This window comes from Watersipora subatra, chromosome 8 (genome assembly GCF_963576615.1).
Source record: "Watersipora subatra chromosome 8, tzWatSuba1.1, whole genome shotgun sequence".
Classification (NCBI taxonomy): domain Eukaryota; kingdom Metazoa; phylum Bryozoa; class Gymnolaemata; order Cheilostomatida; family Watersiporidae; genus Watersipora; species Watersipora subatra.
This window is the reverse complement of record NC_088715.1, coordinates 53,758,346-53,775,812: the sequence shown is the minus strand read 5'-3', so window position 1 is coordinate 53,775,812 and position 17,467 is coordinate 53,758,346. Positions and strand designations below refer to the sequence as shown.

General features: G+C 34.2%; 1 protein-coding gene across 1 annotated transcript; it reads left to right on the top strand.

Moving 5' to 3' along the window:
* Positions 1–1,593: 1,593 nt before the first annotated feature.
* LOC137402736 (uncharacterized) lies at positions 1,594–2,431 on the top strand. Its single transcript, XM_068089240.1, has 3 exons — positions 1,594–1,683; positions 1,957–2,170; positions 2,424–2,431. Exons 1-3 carry the CDS (start codon positions 1,594–1,596, stop codon positions 2,429–2,431), a joined length of 312 nt encoding a protein of 103 aa, XP_067945341.1.
* The last annotated feature ends 15,036 nt before the right edge of the window (positions 2,432–17,467 follow it).

Sequence of the window (17,467 nt, the reverse complement as noted above, 5' to 3'; positions counted from 1 at the left end):
TATGAAATCTATATCATATTATGTATGTTAGTATAAAATCTATATCATATTATGTATGTCAGTAAATGAGCTATATTATAGTATGTGCGTTAGCCTGAGGTCTTAATCATAGTATATATGTTAATATATGTCTATGTCCAATTATGTATGCTAGTATGTCTATATTATAGTATGGATGTTATTATGAAGTCTATATCATGTTATGTATGTTAGTATGATGTCTATATTACAGCATGTATACTAGCATAACACCTTTATGGTTTTTCATTAAGGTTATTATTACTATTTATTTGCATATTTCAATCGATAGAACTCCGCAAAGCTGTCTGTAAATTATCCACATGACTAAGTTCAATTCTGCTTCTCTTATGATCGTTTGATTTACTGCCACAGATCTTGTATACGCTCCATTCCGTTGTGTATGCACGTTCTATACAATATGACCTTAAGATAACTAGACATACCCAACTAACAACGCCATTACTGAATATTCCATAACGCCATGCAAAAAGCAACTTTTTAAGCAAGCATTTTATAATGGTCTACAAATGATTGCTGGTGATCATTACTGTCCTAAGTAACAACAGTTTCCAATGAATATCATAATATCTTTTGTGCACAAAACTTAGCGTAGCATTCTACAGAAGGTTAAAGGAAGAAACTTTGCTAATGTTATCATAACATTAATACAGAGCTTTTTTATTGAATGTCGTAGCAATCTTTTATGAAGGTGACTTTGGGATGTTGGAGCATAAATGTCTATATAACGTTGACATGCAATGTGGCACAGTCGGTTTGCTTATTTTAACCTAGATAACAACTTTAATCGCCCAATGAATCCATGCATCCTACGTAACTTAATTACCAAAAGAACTTCGATAGAGAATGAAAGGTTCTTAGGTCAAATCTTCTACAAAACAGATTCTTCATTCCAAAGTTTTCATTGCTGAGCTGGACAAACCGAGCAACAGACCAAATCGCAGACAGACTCTGAGATTATTCCACGACCAAACACGAGCGTAGTGATTGTTCGGGAGATTTATTATGAATGCATATGTGCACACAACTCACGAAAATTACTCATCAACGGCCTTCGCAAACCCTTGTGCCAAAATCTCATCAACAAAATTAACCATTTTTCAATTGAGTCGTTTAAGTATAATAACGATACAAAACTCATATAAACCTATTTAAAGGTTGACTTGCAACCAAATTCACATTACAGTTAATTGGTATCAAAAGATTTGCCATGCCTTACTCTGTTGCGTTGTAGGTGCCAAATATGTGGAAATGTGATTACAAGCTCTTAAAAGCTCAAAAACGAAAAGCCGCTGTAGATTGGAATCTTTTGATTTCGATGACGTATCTGCGAAGTTTGGTTATTGTCTTGTCACGTGATGTTCTCCCGTGACTTGAAAGGCCAATAAAAAGCTCAATATTAAACTTATCGTAGCAATAGTTTATGAGAAACACTTCGGGTTTTACCTAAGACCCCGTATCAAATATAGATGCTCGCTACTTTACAGGTTCAGCTTGGCCATTACGTTCGAAAATTCAACGTACGTGTACATGACTGAGTTGTGATCGTACAAAATGTCAAATTCTGAAGAGTTAAGACCATGGCGTTTCGAACCTGATGCTCTATCTGAAGAAGATCCTCAACAGAATCAAACCTCCAATCGAGTAAGCACCACCACTAGCCAGCTCTTATGTGCCAAGCTAGCTAGTAGTAATAGTTTTAGCTAGAGAGTGATAGAACGAATATTATTATATATATATGATTTTAGTGATGATAATTTTCGCTTCATATTGCAAAAAAATAATTACAGATTTTTCTCGAATGACAACATTAACAATTTTTATATTTAAATCTAGTGCTGCACTGATATACTGTTGGATAACATCGACCTGATGTATTAGCTATGGTTGCATTGACATATCTGTTCATTTCGTTAGGAGCTAATACAACCGGCTACAGAGTGGTGTGTCTGCAAGCGCTGTCAAGACATGCCATCTCTTCCTGAATGTTTGTGCTGCCATGTTGCCGAGTTTGCGCATCGTCTCCATGACCGCGGGGAGCATGAATACCTGTGTATGCATCCTGGTGTAGATGAACTTGTGGCACCTGCACCCCTTGAGTTGGGGTGGAATAATTACCTGCGATATCATAGTGAGTTGGATTTTCATTTAATGCCAATAACACCAAAGCTATGCTAATGTGTCATGCATTATCTACAATTCTTGTGTTACACATTTAATGCATCGGTTGAACACACATACTCTGAACTCTGGGAACACAAGGAGAATTGTTTTATTTGGCTTGTACACTTACTACAGTAGAGAGTGTATTAGATTTGTGATTTTATTATATAAAGATCGAGATTATTTTGATCAACAATTATTGTTTTTCAATAATTGTTTAGGTAGATGATCTATTCCCATTTGGAGAGCCATCGCCAAATGCTCGGAAAAGGTTGTGTGCATACCGCAATCTTGTGTTTTGGTTTATGCCGCAAATCTTGTTTGCAAGTCTGCAAACTCTTCTTCATCATCCGTTGGTGGGAAAAGAGACCGAATCTTAGACTCCAAGCAGGCAGGTAGAGGCCGTCGCTCACTGCGACGAATTTGCGGCATAAGCCAAAACACAAGCTTGCAGTATGCACACAACCTTTGTAACAACATCCATTGTAATGGACCTCACTCTCAGGCCGTGGGAAATTAGATCGGACTGGCATTGCTTGAAGCCTTCTAGCTCCATGGCGTTAGAGCTGGTGGTCTCCTTTGACTGCAAAGTAAAGAAAGTTACGACCAACAATCACTTTCACATTATTTGAATGAATTATTTAGCTAGATCAGCAACTTCATGTTTATGTATTAATAACTACTAAAAAATTTCGGTTTTTGTCAGGCTGTGAAGTAAAAACTGTCAAAGTTTTACCTTGGCAAGATGGCTGCTGACTATTAAACCACAGCTCTGATTCATCATAGTGTAGGCCCCGTATAGTGCACAATGCCCTGGACAATCGCATCTACTGTCACCTGCCAAATCAAGCTCCCAATCGATTGCTGCCATCAATCCCTTGTTATGCAGGGTGTACTGCTCAGCAATACACTGTAAAATATTGCAAAACTCCATTATACAAGATTAATTTGTATCATTATCATTAGTCTGAGAATGTAGAATCCTCTTCCCCTTTTTGTGCTATATTATGATGAAGAATCAGAATTTTAAATTATAGTATATTTCGCTTGAAAGATGACATATTTTCATTTCAAGAAAAAAATTGTTTCTAAATGTCGTTATTCAATTAGTGTGCCAAACTTTTACTCACATTTTCCAAGTTTATGGGTAAATATTAACACTCACACCATGTAAGTATTTTCTTTGTTGATAGAGGCAAATGCTGTGGCTTGGTATCGCGATTTTGAGGGGCGACAGCAAACAGAGGTTCTGCGTAAGGCATCCGCCAGAAAAGAGTGATGCAGCTGCCAGCAGGGGGTTGATGACGTGAGCTCTGTTCACCCTGGCAGTTGTTTCCCAAGTGTACGATTGGTGACTGGAGGCACGTGTAACCTTGAACTCTACCCATCCGCCTTCTCGCACCATCGTGAATGAGCAGGGGAGAGTTCACGCGTGACATTGAAATAGTCGCTGGAGTACTGTCACACTTACTATTATTTTCTCCTCTTTGAAGGAGGATTCGGGTCTGAAATCACAACACAATAGTTGATTTGCAATAAGATTTGTACACCATCATTTTCTGTTATTATATCTTATTTGCTTGATCAGAAAAAGAATAAATTTATAGCCATGCAATCATGACACAGATTTTACAAAATCTTATCAGAATCCATGATATTGTAAACATAAAAATGTGAGTAATAACTCTGTAGATATTCTTTATATTTTGTCAAGGTTGGTTAAGTTCAGCTCTATCTTACATGTAATTGGAGAGCGTTTGACGCTGGCCAACATAGCGCTCAAACTTTTCCCAGTCTTCAGTGGTTGGCACAAACTCTTCATCTAATACTAATAATAATCATCTAATAATATTAATATGCTATTAACGATGATACCAGAAAATGACAGTAACTATTTTATATAACATATCTATAAGTGAGTGGAGTTAAGAAATTTGGCGAAATTAATCGTGAAACTTATAACATTATTTTATCAATTATAGATTAATATATTACGTTTTACAGATAGATATGCAGTATGAATTAGTTTTGTTATTATAATAAGAATAATACACGTAATTAAAAAGATAAAATACTAATAATATCATATTACAACTAAATGACATTAATATTGTTATATTAAATATAGATTAATACAGTAGTATTAGGAGAATACTAGAAAATAACCTGAGTTACTACTACTAATACAAATAGTTTATAAAATAAATTACTCACGCGCTTTGGTGACATGTGGAGTATGCAAACAAGTTAGAAAACATGTCGTCTTTGAAATGGCAAAAACAAAGGTAAGAGTAAGCAGGCGAATAAATAAAGTTTGTCACATCCAGCTTCACCCAGTTGCTCCACGACCGGTGAAGGTCTGGTCTTTTCTCTGCTCTTGGCCAAGAAAAAAGGTGTTTCTTAGCCTGGCAGCTGCACAAACACAATGTGGCGCGTTAGACATTATGACGAATTGAAATTAACAAGTCTAATACGAGAAAGCATGTTTGCTATTGGCGATAGATCAAACTTGAACTGAAACTAACATTATCTGATCATGTGACTTACAATTCCCGCCATATAGCGCGAACAATTTCTACAGCATTTTTCTACCATCGTAGCGGACCAAAAGGCTCATCATTTTTATCAGAGGATGATATGCAATCGTTCAAGCTAAGTTTAAAAAATTAAACATATTTTTATGCTAAGTTTTGAGATATCAGTGCTAAAAGTTGCAGCATTACGATGCCGATAAAATAGACGCGTAAGAACAATAGACATGGTTTTTGTTGCAAGCGTGAAGTATATTTGTGAAATTATTTCGACAAATAAGGATGCATGAAAGTGTAAACATAAACCATCTCGCACACATACGTCACATTTTAGCCATTTTGGAAAACGAATCCAAACTACGGCGGTCATGTGTGGCTGTGATTTTCTGTTCGTTTTTGAGCATTTAAGAGCTTTTAATCACATTCTCACATATTTGGCACCTACAGCAGAGTAAGACATGGCGAATCTTTTGATACCAAATAACTGTAATGTGAATTTTATTGCAAGTCAACCTTTAAATATGTTACCAAGTCTTTGAAAAGTGTAGACAATATCCTAAACCTTACCCATCTGATTGGATTATTCATAAACAGACAGAATAATTTGGCCGAAAATCGCCACAAGACACTTGAAAAGCTTGTTTTAATCATAATTAAGACTGGCCTATGATACACCAATAAAGCCGCGCAACAGATAGTAGAACTATTTAGCAGTGCGCATTTCACGAAAAAAACGTGCTCATTTCACCAGTCTGTGACATTGTTTAATTGCTAAAGTTTCTAATATGTTTCCGTTTTTACTATCTTGCAAAAATATCTAATTATAAGAACAATTATTCAATTTTATAAAATTATTGTTAGATTTAATTATAAGAATAATTATTTGAGTTTATCCAAAGGTTTTTGTATTAAACGTAGACCGTTTGAGGCCTAGACCAACTTACAGGTACGAAATTGTGGTACACACTTTATCAGCCTGTTTTTTGTCCACTTACCGAAGGTCTCATTAAATTATTTAAAAAGTTAGCCAAAATTCTTTACTTCTTACGTACAAGCTAGGGCCAAACTACAATGCCCCTTTATGGGGAAAACTTTTTGCTCCAGTTTGCAGAAAACTTCTAGATTCTAGATGCGTGAATGCTCATACTTGCTTTTTGTTAAAGATAGCTATTAAAACCATTCTTCATTAAACACAACCAACTTTCGAACTGTGTATAGTACACACCAGCTTGCCATTTTACTTCTAATATTGCATTTCAGAGTTATAATAAACATATTTCCTTAATGACGTTGTTAAATTACATACATTACAGTAGGTTAGGCCTACAGCTTTAATTAATATTTATTTTTATTGTTGTAAAACTTAGGTTTGAGATAGTAGTAGATTAGGTGTGATCTTCTAATCTTGCATGCGGTCTTCAATGCACTGGACTTCTATCAGTCGGTTCGCGAGTGATGTTTAGAGCAAATCTTTGGGTTGAGAAGGGATTAGTCAAGGGTTCAATTGGTACTGTCTTGCGTATTATATTCTGTGAAAATCAAGGTCCACTTGCATTTCCTGCTTTTGTTGTCTGCATATTACCAAATTATGCTGGTCCAACGTTTCTTCTCGAACACCCTAGCGGTTTTCCAGTTATATCTATCAAACGTACTTTGACTGCTGGCCGGCATTGCCACTCGTATTCGCACAGGCATTCCTCTCGATCTGGCATGGGGTTCGACAACACACAAGAGTCAAGGTCTTACCATGGCTAAAGCTGTCATTGATATAGGAAACCACGAAATGACCACTGGAATATCGTTTGTTGCTCTCTTTCGAGTTCGAAACATTAATGACTTACTTGTTAACAACTTCGCTAGGGAACGCATCACTCGATTAGCTATCAATGACCAAATCCTACAACGTGAAAGAAAGGAGACTAGACTGTGCGACCTTTAACAGAACGCTGAAAATATCTTATTTTTCTATATTTGTTGAAATTGTTAGTTGCACCTTTTTGAAGTCGGGCTCCCTCAAATTTATTTTATGTCATCTTGAACAACTCTCATTTACACAATACTCTGCCAATTCTTGCTGACAACTACTTTTTCAACAACCAGCACTACCATTTCTTATTTCCATTATCATTTATTCTATTATCAGGTCGTGGGCTGTATGACAGAGGAATTTCTAGTATATATACATGTATATATGACAATGACTGGTAGTATGTCATGCGCGTTTAATATTGCTTTCATTAACGTTTAACTCTACTATGTATATATATATATACATTTATATATATATGTATATATATATACATATATATATTAATATATATATTATACATTAATATATAAATATTATATATATTATATTAATATATATATTAATATATATATATATATATATATATATATATTTATATATCTAGTGGTAATCTTCTGACTAAAAAAGTGCTCAATGTCGTAAAGGCAGGGCATATAGAATAATTTAAAAGAAGATAAGAATTTTGACTATTATATTTACACTACTAATAGTTTCGTGTTAAAAACACTCATCAGGTGACGTTCATTTATGCTCAAAAGCTTATATATACGTAGGAACATACAAGCTAGGTAGTGATCTTATAATTAGGCATTCAAGCACTGTTAATTCACAAATTGATGGCAGTAGTAAAAGTGTGGAGGCTAAGTATTAAAATTCTAAACAATAAAAACTGAGTGAGAAAAGCTAATCTATTAACTATTTATTGAACATAACATTATTTTATTGAACATTAAATGGTCAATGTCTTACTAGGAAATTATATATCAAGCTACAGGAAGCACAAATAACAATAAAGAGACTTATATCGGATTAACCGGAAATACGTTTAAGAAGAGGTATGCCAAGCACAAGTCTTCCTTCATCAATACCAACAAAAGATCAGCAACCAGGTTAAGCGAACATGTATGGTCCCTCAAAGTGAAAAACATCCTGCATCCCATCAAATGGAATATTATCCACAGATCAGCAGCTTACAATAATGCTGCCAAGAACTGCGAACTGTGCCTGTGGGAAAAATTCTACATTATGTACAAACCACATATGGCGACATTGAACAAAAAATCCAAAATTGTATCTGGGTGTAGACACTCAAGTAAATTTTTGCTAATAAACAGTTAATAGATTAGCTTTTCTCATCCCATTTTTATTGTTTAGAATTTTAATACTTAGCCTTGGCAATTTTACTACTGCCTTCAATTTGTGAATTTACAGTGCTTGCATGCCTTATTATAAGATCACTGCCTAGCTTGTATGTTCCTACGTATATATATAAGGTTTTGAGCAGTACTGACCATCACCTGATGAGTGTTTTTTAGCACAAAACTATTAGGAGTTTAAAAATTATTGTCTAAATTCTTATCTTTGTTTAAATTATTCTATATGCACTGCCTTTACGGCATTGAGGGCTTTTTAGTCAGAAGATTTCCACTAGATATATTAGTATATATACATATATATATATTATATATACATATATAAAATTTTTTCCTCACTCCGGATACCCCGTATAAGTGGTAATTTCTGCTCTAACTTGGGTCTCCTACAAGAGACCTGGGAGTTTGAGCACTCGCCTCAAGATGCGCGTTTGAAGTTTGAGCACTCGCCTATAGCTGTTCCCAATAGCGCACCTTTCTGCAACTCATCTGAGTTGATTGCTGTTGGTATTTGGGCAAGCCACAATTTGTGCGCCGGTGTTATTGCGCCCAGTGCCCCAATAACTACTGGGATTACAGTTGTTCTTACATTCCAGCATTTTTCAATCTCTTCTCAAAGAGGGAAATATTTCTCTACCTTTTCTTTTTCTTTGCTGGCGGTATTGTAGTCATTGGGTACTGCTATATCTATTATAGTAGCTCTCTTGTTCTCCTTGTCCATCACCACTATATCTGGTTGGTTTGCTAGGACACGCTTGTCAGTCCGGATGTAGAGGTCCCAGGGGATCTTAGCGCGGTCATTTTTATTCACCTTACCAGGTGCTTCTCACCAGTGTTGTGGTTTATTAAGGCCATACTCGTCACAAAGACTTCTATACACAACAACTGCGACATGATTATGCCGCTCAGTGTATGCGTTTCCTGCTAGCTGCTTGCATCCACTGATGATTTGTTGGATGGTTTCAGGTGCATCTTTGCACAGTCTGCATCTAGGATCATTTCTAGTGTGATAGATTTTTGTTTGGAGTTGCCTTATATATATATATATATATATATATATATATATATATATATATATATATATATATATATATATATAAGGCAACTCCAAACAGCTATAAGGCACCTTATATATATATATATATATATATATACATATATTTATTTCTGTTTCTCATACTGGTTATACACTTACATATAATTGGTTTTTCAGACATACCCAAAACGGCTTATAAGAGCAGAGTTGTGATCACTATCGATTTGTGTATACAACATAGTGGGAGCTATATATCTTTGAACTAAAGATGAGGAGAAATATCCAAATATGATACATACAGAGTTTGAGTATACAGTAGTAAAGTAGTTTTTCCTATTATATATGAGCTAAAACTATGTGAGTGGCCAAGACTTGGATAAATGTTTTTAATAAAAACTTACTGCTGAGATGAAATTTCTTGGCTCAAAAAATTATAAAACAAAATAATATTGTTGAAGATAATGCAGAACATGATTTGCAGAACATATTGAGTACATCATAGCTTTAATTTTACCTCTGCCAAAATCTTCTCAGATAGATTGATTTGTGAACTGTAATCAGAGTTGTATTGATAGGGACTTTTGAATAGCTTGACTCGATTCCAACGAATCAAGTATTAATAGCTGCTTAAAATTGTTATGCTGAATTTTATTAAATAAAAACATGTATGCTCATGTTGCAAACTGCCAAATAGGTGAAATAATGGCTTTATTAACTTTTTGCCAGAATCTGTGAGGTAATTCATTTTTAAAAAATGAACGTTGTTTTGTGTTCACAGCTTTTCTCAACTTAAAAAACTATCTATTTTGCACTTGAATCACCTGATCAAATCACAAGAACTAAATCAACTACAATGCAAAATGTTTTGCATTGTCTTCAACAATATTATTTTATTATATAATTTTTAAAAGCCAAAGATTTTTAATCCCAGCATAAATTTTATATTAAAAACGTTTATCCAAGTCGTGGCTATTTACATAGTTTCAGTTAATAAAACAATAATAGGACAAATTAATCTACTCCAGCAAACTCAGACAAAACATATTATGGTTTGTGCAAGAAACATTCGTGTCCCTCTTTCCCATTTACGGCAGTTTCCAAACCGATACGACTGCTCCTCTAGTGAACCTGTAAGCGTAAACCTCTTGCAACATTAAAATAAATGTAATAAATGTCATTCATATATATATATATGTCGCTCTAATGTGTATCTACTGGACGTTTTCAATTCAATAGTTAGATTGATTGCAAATGTAATGTTCAACAAGAATAAATGTTTAACAAATGCATAAATACGCCAAGCCAACAATTCAAAGTTTTGTTTCTGAGAGTTGAAAATAAGCATTGATTAATCGATTTTTCTCACTTTTTCTACACTGAATATAAATTCTAATCATGAATCTAATTTACAAGCTAAAGATTTGAAAGAAAATGCTATAACTAGGTGAAATGATGAAAAGTTCTGAAACGATTAAAAAGTTATGAAACGTTGATTCATGATAGCAAAAAGTTATAATTTTACTTATTAGTAGATGTATTCAAGTGTACTAAAATTATTTTCGTTAGCTTAGAATATTTGTATAGGATACTCAAAGTTGAATATAACCTTACCCCCATTCTCCTATCTTCCTTTGCAGCGTAATGCTGCTGACTCCTGTCAGCTTTAACCATAACCTGTCTGATGATTAATGTAAAATAAATATGCCGATGCATGTAGCTACTAGGATCTACTAGTAGAAGCTACTAGTAGAAGCTACTAGTAGTCGATGCACATAACTAACTAGTAATAGAGTAATCTCCCTGAGAACAAGAATCTTTGCCATCACAGACAAATCGTTTTACGAGCGATAAAGTTTAATATGACCTATATAAAAAATTCCATCCTGATGACTGGCTAAAGAAGAGATCTTATATTTATTGCTTGTGAACTCTTTCCACATGTATCACTCGTTACATCACAAATGTAGCACCTGCTGGAATCTGAGCTTTTTAAAAATTGGCCTCATCCAAACGCATATATCCCTGAACAGGGTTAGTCCACAAAGCCAAAAATGACATCAAATTGTAGCTGATGTTTAAGCCTTTTTATTGGTCTTAATTTCATTAAATTGACCTTTTTGACGCAACCACATATTTAAAGCTTGGTCAAGCAAGCATGTTACCTTGAGTGCCCATTTGTGCTGTTTTCTTTTAGATTTTGCAAACTCTTGCGATGCCCTTTTTTATTAATGTCCACAAAGAGTTAGTATCACCAACTAAGTCTAGAAATGTCAGAGATTTTTTTATATTTCCGATCAGTTAGCTTGAAAATTGGTGTTCAAAAGATTAGTTCTCCTGAACCAAACCAAGTTCTGAAACCAAATACTTTAGCCAAATAAAGAGGACATAAGTTATATGTGTGTAAGGTTTGTCTGAAGTTGACCATGAAACATAGAAGTGTATAGCATATGCATAGACTAGCAGACACACACATGCACATGCGCACGCACGTACGCATACACACACAGGCACACACTCACACACGCACGCACGCACGCACACACACACACACACACACACACAAAACTGTTCAAATAATTGACTCAACAAAAGCCACACATATGCACAAACAATGTAACACCCCATACAGCACATAAGCACACAGTAACCTCCACTTACCATGCTTTACACATCAAAAACAGCACACTTCATGCTTCACACACAAACTAACTACTGTAACACACGCACGCACGCACACACACACACACACACACGCACGCACACACTCACGCACGCACACACACAAACACACAAACACACAAACAAACTAACTTACATGCAGAAACAGCTGATTAAATATTCTCTCGATACTGTTATTCATGCCTCAATAAGGTTCACCTCACGAGCCACAGACTTAAAGGATAGATCCTCAAAAACATTACACTACTACACATCCGACAGTTTAGAGTTGCTTACTCACAACATTATTGAGTCAAACAGGAGATTGTTGAATGATGCAATACAAGTTGGGCTTTCACAAGCGCAAAACTGACTCACCAAACACATTTTACTTATTATCGGATTATCATCTTCAACCAATGAGAATTTATGGCAAGATGTAATTAATTCACTCAACATTATCAAAAAGGTACCACAAGCTTGATAGAAATTTTTAATACTTTCCTAGCAATATGAGCAAACTAAAACTTGACAATTTATACCAAATAAAAATAAAAAATCAAATAAATGCTAGGTCTTTAAATAAGTTAGGTTAATGAACTTATTGTGTCCTCAGCTTTTAGAAAGAAACTGGAATTAAATTGGAACCAATGAATCTATGGTTAAAATTTATGTTAAGTGTGTGGTTTGTACGGCAAAAAATCATACCAACTGCAACAGAATAAATGCAACCACTTTCTTTAATACACCATAAAGCATTTTCAAAGAAATTCTAAAAATGGACATGGAGCAGCAAGCAGAAAATAATTTGGTTTTGGGTAAGAATCAGAATGAACATGCAGTTATGTATGAGATCAGCTGATTACATGTAGCTTATCACTTATAATATTTATGAAAATGTGTGGAACTGCATTAATAACCATGCAGTTATCTACTATTAATACCATGAAACCTATGAAAAAGTACAGCATACCTGGATCATTAAATGTTAAAGATGCATGCAGTGAAAACTACGATGGCAAAAAAAGTTGTGTAGTAAAATAGGGTTATCATTTGAGAAAAAAACAAATAAACATCAAACAAGTTTTTCTTTACCTATGTAGCTTTTTATCTATCATTTTATTATGAAGCAAATAATAGTAACAGTAACAAACAGATAAACCCATTAGCAAACATCCTACTGATCAAATTTTCCAACTCATATAAAAAAATTTGACTATACTAGAACCGGACAAGATTCATGAATATCTAAAACACAGACCATAATTATAAAAAAAACGCCAAAATTAAAACAAATATGGCGGCACTGTAGAACATTACACTTTTAATGACACTTTTTAGGACTTTGTTACTACAAATAGTAACTAGATTATGAGACTAGCATATTATTGTATACAATAAATTTTAATGCCAACCGATATGGTAAAACATGAGAACCTTATTTGAAAGGAGGGTAGGTCCTTCACAAACTAAACAGCGGTAGCAGGGCTACGATTTTGCAAAGATACGCTTTTCAAACTAGTCTCAAACTCACTGAAAACCCTTCAGTATAAGAGGTTAGTTAGATAAAGTATTCATTTACTAAGGCATCCATCACTACTGTAAGTCCTCCACTTGTACCAAGATTGTGAGTGTAGAAACTTCCATTCTTGCTAAACTGATGACAGAAACCTAAAATTCAACAATACATTATGTTGTTCTCCATAGTCACGAAAGATACAGAGTAGGGACTTGAGACTCTGTAAAGACTTAATGCGGTTATGCAAAGTAGATCCACTCAACCTTTTTTATCACATTTAAGAAATATAATTAATAAACAAACATGAAATGTCACAGGGAACTCATTCAGAATTCTCAGCAATCAGTTTCATTGAAATTCAAGACAACTAATTTGGATGGCTTCATAAGACTATGCCTAAAAATCATAAACTTATATATTAATGAAATACATGTATGTAGGTGTGGTAAAACATCCATCATTTAAACCTAGATAAATTGATGAATTGGGGTGTGATTTGCTAACATTCAAAATAATTTCTGAGTTTATTTGTTAATGCAGAGTATAAATATTAAAATCAAACGCTAACCTCCTATGATACATATTTTATGATAGTTTTTTGAGCAAAAACACTTACAATTATAGCATAATCTAGTACTAATGTTAATCATTACTTTGCAAATTAACTAACCGGCCAAAGAAACAAGGTACTTGATTTTCATTAGTTTGATTTATCACACTCCCTTCTTCTTGTTGAAAATTTATTTGTTATTACACAATATGAACCATGTAAAGATTCAGAGCTAAACATTTGCAGAGCCAACCAAATCTGAGTTCAATAACTATTATCTTCTTTAGTTCAAATTGTTTGGAAAGCACAGTTGTAATAATTTCTATTGTATTAAACAAGTCAATCATCTAATTTTACTCAGACTTTTATGTGAAACTTGTGCTTATTTTGTCAAATTATTGTTATGTCACTTAATAATCTTCAGAAGTTGTTAATAGCCTCATTTTTTAGGCGATTGCTAAAATTGTTAATACACCGTTAAAGGTGTTGGTTTCTAAAATCTTATTAACTATTCTAACCTGCATCGGTCCTCTCTGACTGTAAAACTTCAGAGAATGGTATAGTGACTCCCCACACTTGGCAAGAGGAGAATGTTTCATTCAACTTGTGAGACACCCTCATTATATCTTTCTCATTTTGTTCAGTGTAAATATTAGTGTTTTTTGATAGCCAAAAAAGTATAGGATCCCTCCAGTTGTACCTTGCAAAGCAACACAATTGCTTCGTTATTTTGTTTAACAAATAGCTTAACAACTCAACCAAAGCATCACTTGCATCTGTTACCATAGAGTCAGCATAACTGTTAAAGTTTGGTTAAAATGTTTTATTTGACTAACTCAGCAGCAATCTAAATTATATTTAGTCATGCAGAAAGTTTTACTTTTTTCCATTGTGTGGTACTCCAGCCTAAAGCCAAAAATAATAATTGCTCATAATGTGTGCTTGTCACACATGATCAATTATGTGTAAAAACACATAATTGCTCACAATGTGTTTGTCACACATTATGAGAACTTTTTGTTTATAATGTGTGTATGTCACACATCGTGAGCAATCACAGCTCTTAAGTGTAATTATGAACAATTAATGTGTGAGATTTAATTTACTTTAGTTTAAACCTCGAGGTTTCAAAAGTAGCAGCAAAAGATTATCCAAATCAAGTTTTTATGCATTTTTCCATTAGAATATTAAACTCATGAACTGCAGTTGCTGTGCTAAAATTATCTTCACCATGTCTCTGGAGATCATTCTTTGGTAGTATATTGGATTCTGTGCAGAGTTGTTTCCTCAGTGAATATCATTCACTATTTGCATTATCTTTGTCATTTTATTCACTTGACATTTTGGCTGTGTGATCTTTCTTAGCTGCAACTTGGACTTACTAAATTGAGATATAAGCTATTCTTAGTCTCATGTCAGTTTACGAGCATCCGAATATTGGCCTTTATTATGTCTGGAAAATGCTACTAGGAACTTAAATTTATGGACAAAAGAAAAATTCTTGATTTTCCTTTTCTTACGTTTAAGTTTTAACATCAATATTAAATTTTAATTTTAAACTCTAAAGTTGAAGTTGATTTTATTCTTGTTGTTTGAACCATTTAAACAGGAATTTTTTGCGTTTTAAATAAAACGTCTTTAAAATTGGCATGTTGAAAGTTGCAGCGCAGTAATAAACTCACTAGTAAGCTCTATCTAGTAGATCAACATTACAAAATGATGTTAAGACAACCCAACAGCTAGATAGATCGAGATTAACCATGTTAGTATTCAGAGCTATACAGCAAAAACAAGTTATTTGTTAAGTGGGTACTTTGGAGCTAAAGGAAGCTATCACGACTTTTCTGTAATTTTTTACCTAATGTAATCAGAAAAGAAAAAGTCTCGTACTGATATCGGTCAGCAAAATCAATCAGAAAATCGTGTTTAACATTCAAATAACTAAAGAAACTGATCTAACGTGCTTACTTTTAGCATGCACCTAACATACTTCATTAACTTACAGAAAACAAAACAAATCTTCCCCTCACTCTGTATTGAAACCAGCTTCTCATTTCAAACTTCCGTTTCTTCAATGTAGGCTAGCAGGCAAATTGTTGCTTACGAACACAATTGTGCAAACCTTGATATGTAGATATGTTTAGCAATTGATTTCAAGTGGCATCTTATGTCTGAAGTGGTGCCTTAAGCAAGATCAATATTTTAACATAATCAAACATTTGTGGCCATGGCAACCCTAAAAATATAATAATGTAATTGTTGGATAGCTGAAGCAGGTTTATAATATAAATGTACATATCTATGTCAATAGCTAAGAAATTCTATCCTACATAAATGCAGCATTAATACTTCAATGCTTGCTTGTTTCATTAATGCTCTAGCTCGGTCTGATCTGGTCTTAGGTATGGCTGCTATTTTTTAGTTTATCAAATTTTCTCTTCGATAGAATGCGAGCTGCAAAATTAGAAATGTAAAAATTATCAAATTAGCAATTATTTTTGGAACAGCGTTTAACATAATCAACTATGGTTAAGAACCAAAAAGTGGGTCAAAGCTTGCGATAAAAACGTTGATTGATTTTGTTTGGAGATCTGCCTTTTTTGGTATAGGGTAGGTTTTAGCTGTGCATTTACACATTTGTAAAACCAGATAAGAAGACCACCCAGTGCCATTGGGTGGCATGTGGCTAAGGCTTGATGTCAACCTTGGAAGAGGTGCGGCATCAGCCTTAGAAAAGGTGCGATATTAACCTTGGAAGAAGTATGGCATCAGCCTTGTTTACTGCGATCGCATGGTTTGGGGTTTAATCATCAAGCTCTTTTAGGATGAACTCGAACATGGCCCCAGAACAAAGAAATATGCTGAATAAAGCCCCTTGTAAATTTTTAAATATTATGAAAAACAGTGCCTATTTTACTGATCTGTTGGTTTTATTTTGTTATCAAACAAGTATAGCTGCCCAATATTGTCACCGTTATGATCAGTCAGTTGCTATTCACAAGCATTCGTGATATTAATAGTTGCCATTATGAAATGGCTCAAATTTGGTTTTAGATTTAGATTTTGAGTATGAAAACTACACTGTACAGCTTTGTCTGCTCTCCCATCTTATTGGCCAGGTCAAACAATGTGACATCAATGTAAGACTTTGTCATCTTATATTAGGAGTAGAAAATAATAATCAAAAACTAAAGAAAAACAGACTTTGTTCGGGTGATTTCAGGTAAATTGTATTTAACTTTAAGCATATACTATCATTGCTACCAATCTCAATATTGGTAAAAGCAAGTAATTTGAAATGTTTTATTTTCCATGGAATTTACTATATCGCTAAAATTGAAGAAGGTAAAAGAGAATTATGGGTTTTCTGGTTATAGGTTTTGTTGTTTTTTACTACTAAGCCGAAACAGTAGTTATCCGTGATCGATGCAAATAGGACGATAAAAGTCTAGACCTGAAAACCTAACAAGAAAATGCGACCGCCCCACAAGAACTACGTTAGCACCAACAGCCAGGCTAGCACAACTCTAACAGAGCTCGATCATTAAACCCTGCCCCTATGATAGCCGTCGCTTATCCTGAAAGGATTGTATATCATTGGTCATACTTGGTCTTTAGAGCTAGACTGTGCATGTGGTCTGTTTGATATAATCTCCCTCTCTTCACTTAGTTTCTCTTTGAGTCCTACTTACAACTGATTCGTGCTTCTTTTAGATGCCACTATTTTGTAGACCTAGTCTCCTTTCTAACCACTTTTCTGTATTTTTCTTTCTAATCTACTTAAATCA

What these genes read in the sequence shown, in the direction of transcription:
- LOC137402736 (XM_068089240.1), top strand. Translation starts at nt 1,594, where the DNA reads ATGTCAAATTCTGAAGAGTTAAGACCATGGCGTTTCGAACCTGATGCT. An exon ending in AGAATCAAACCTCCAATCGA is followed by an intron (nt 1,684 to 1,956) that starts GTAAGCACCACC and finishes TCATTTCGTTAG; the next exon opens with GAGCTAATACAACCGGCTAC.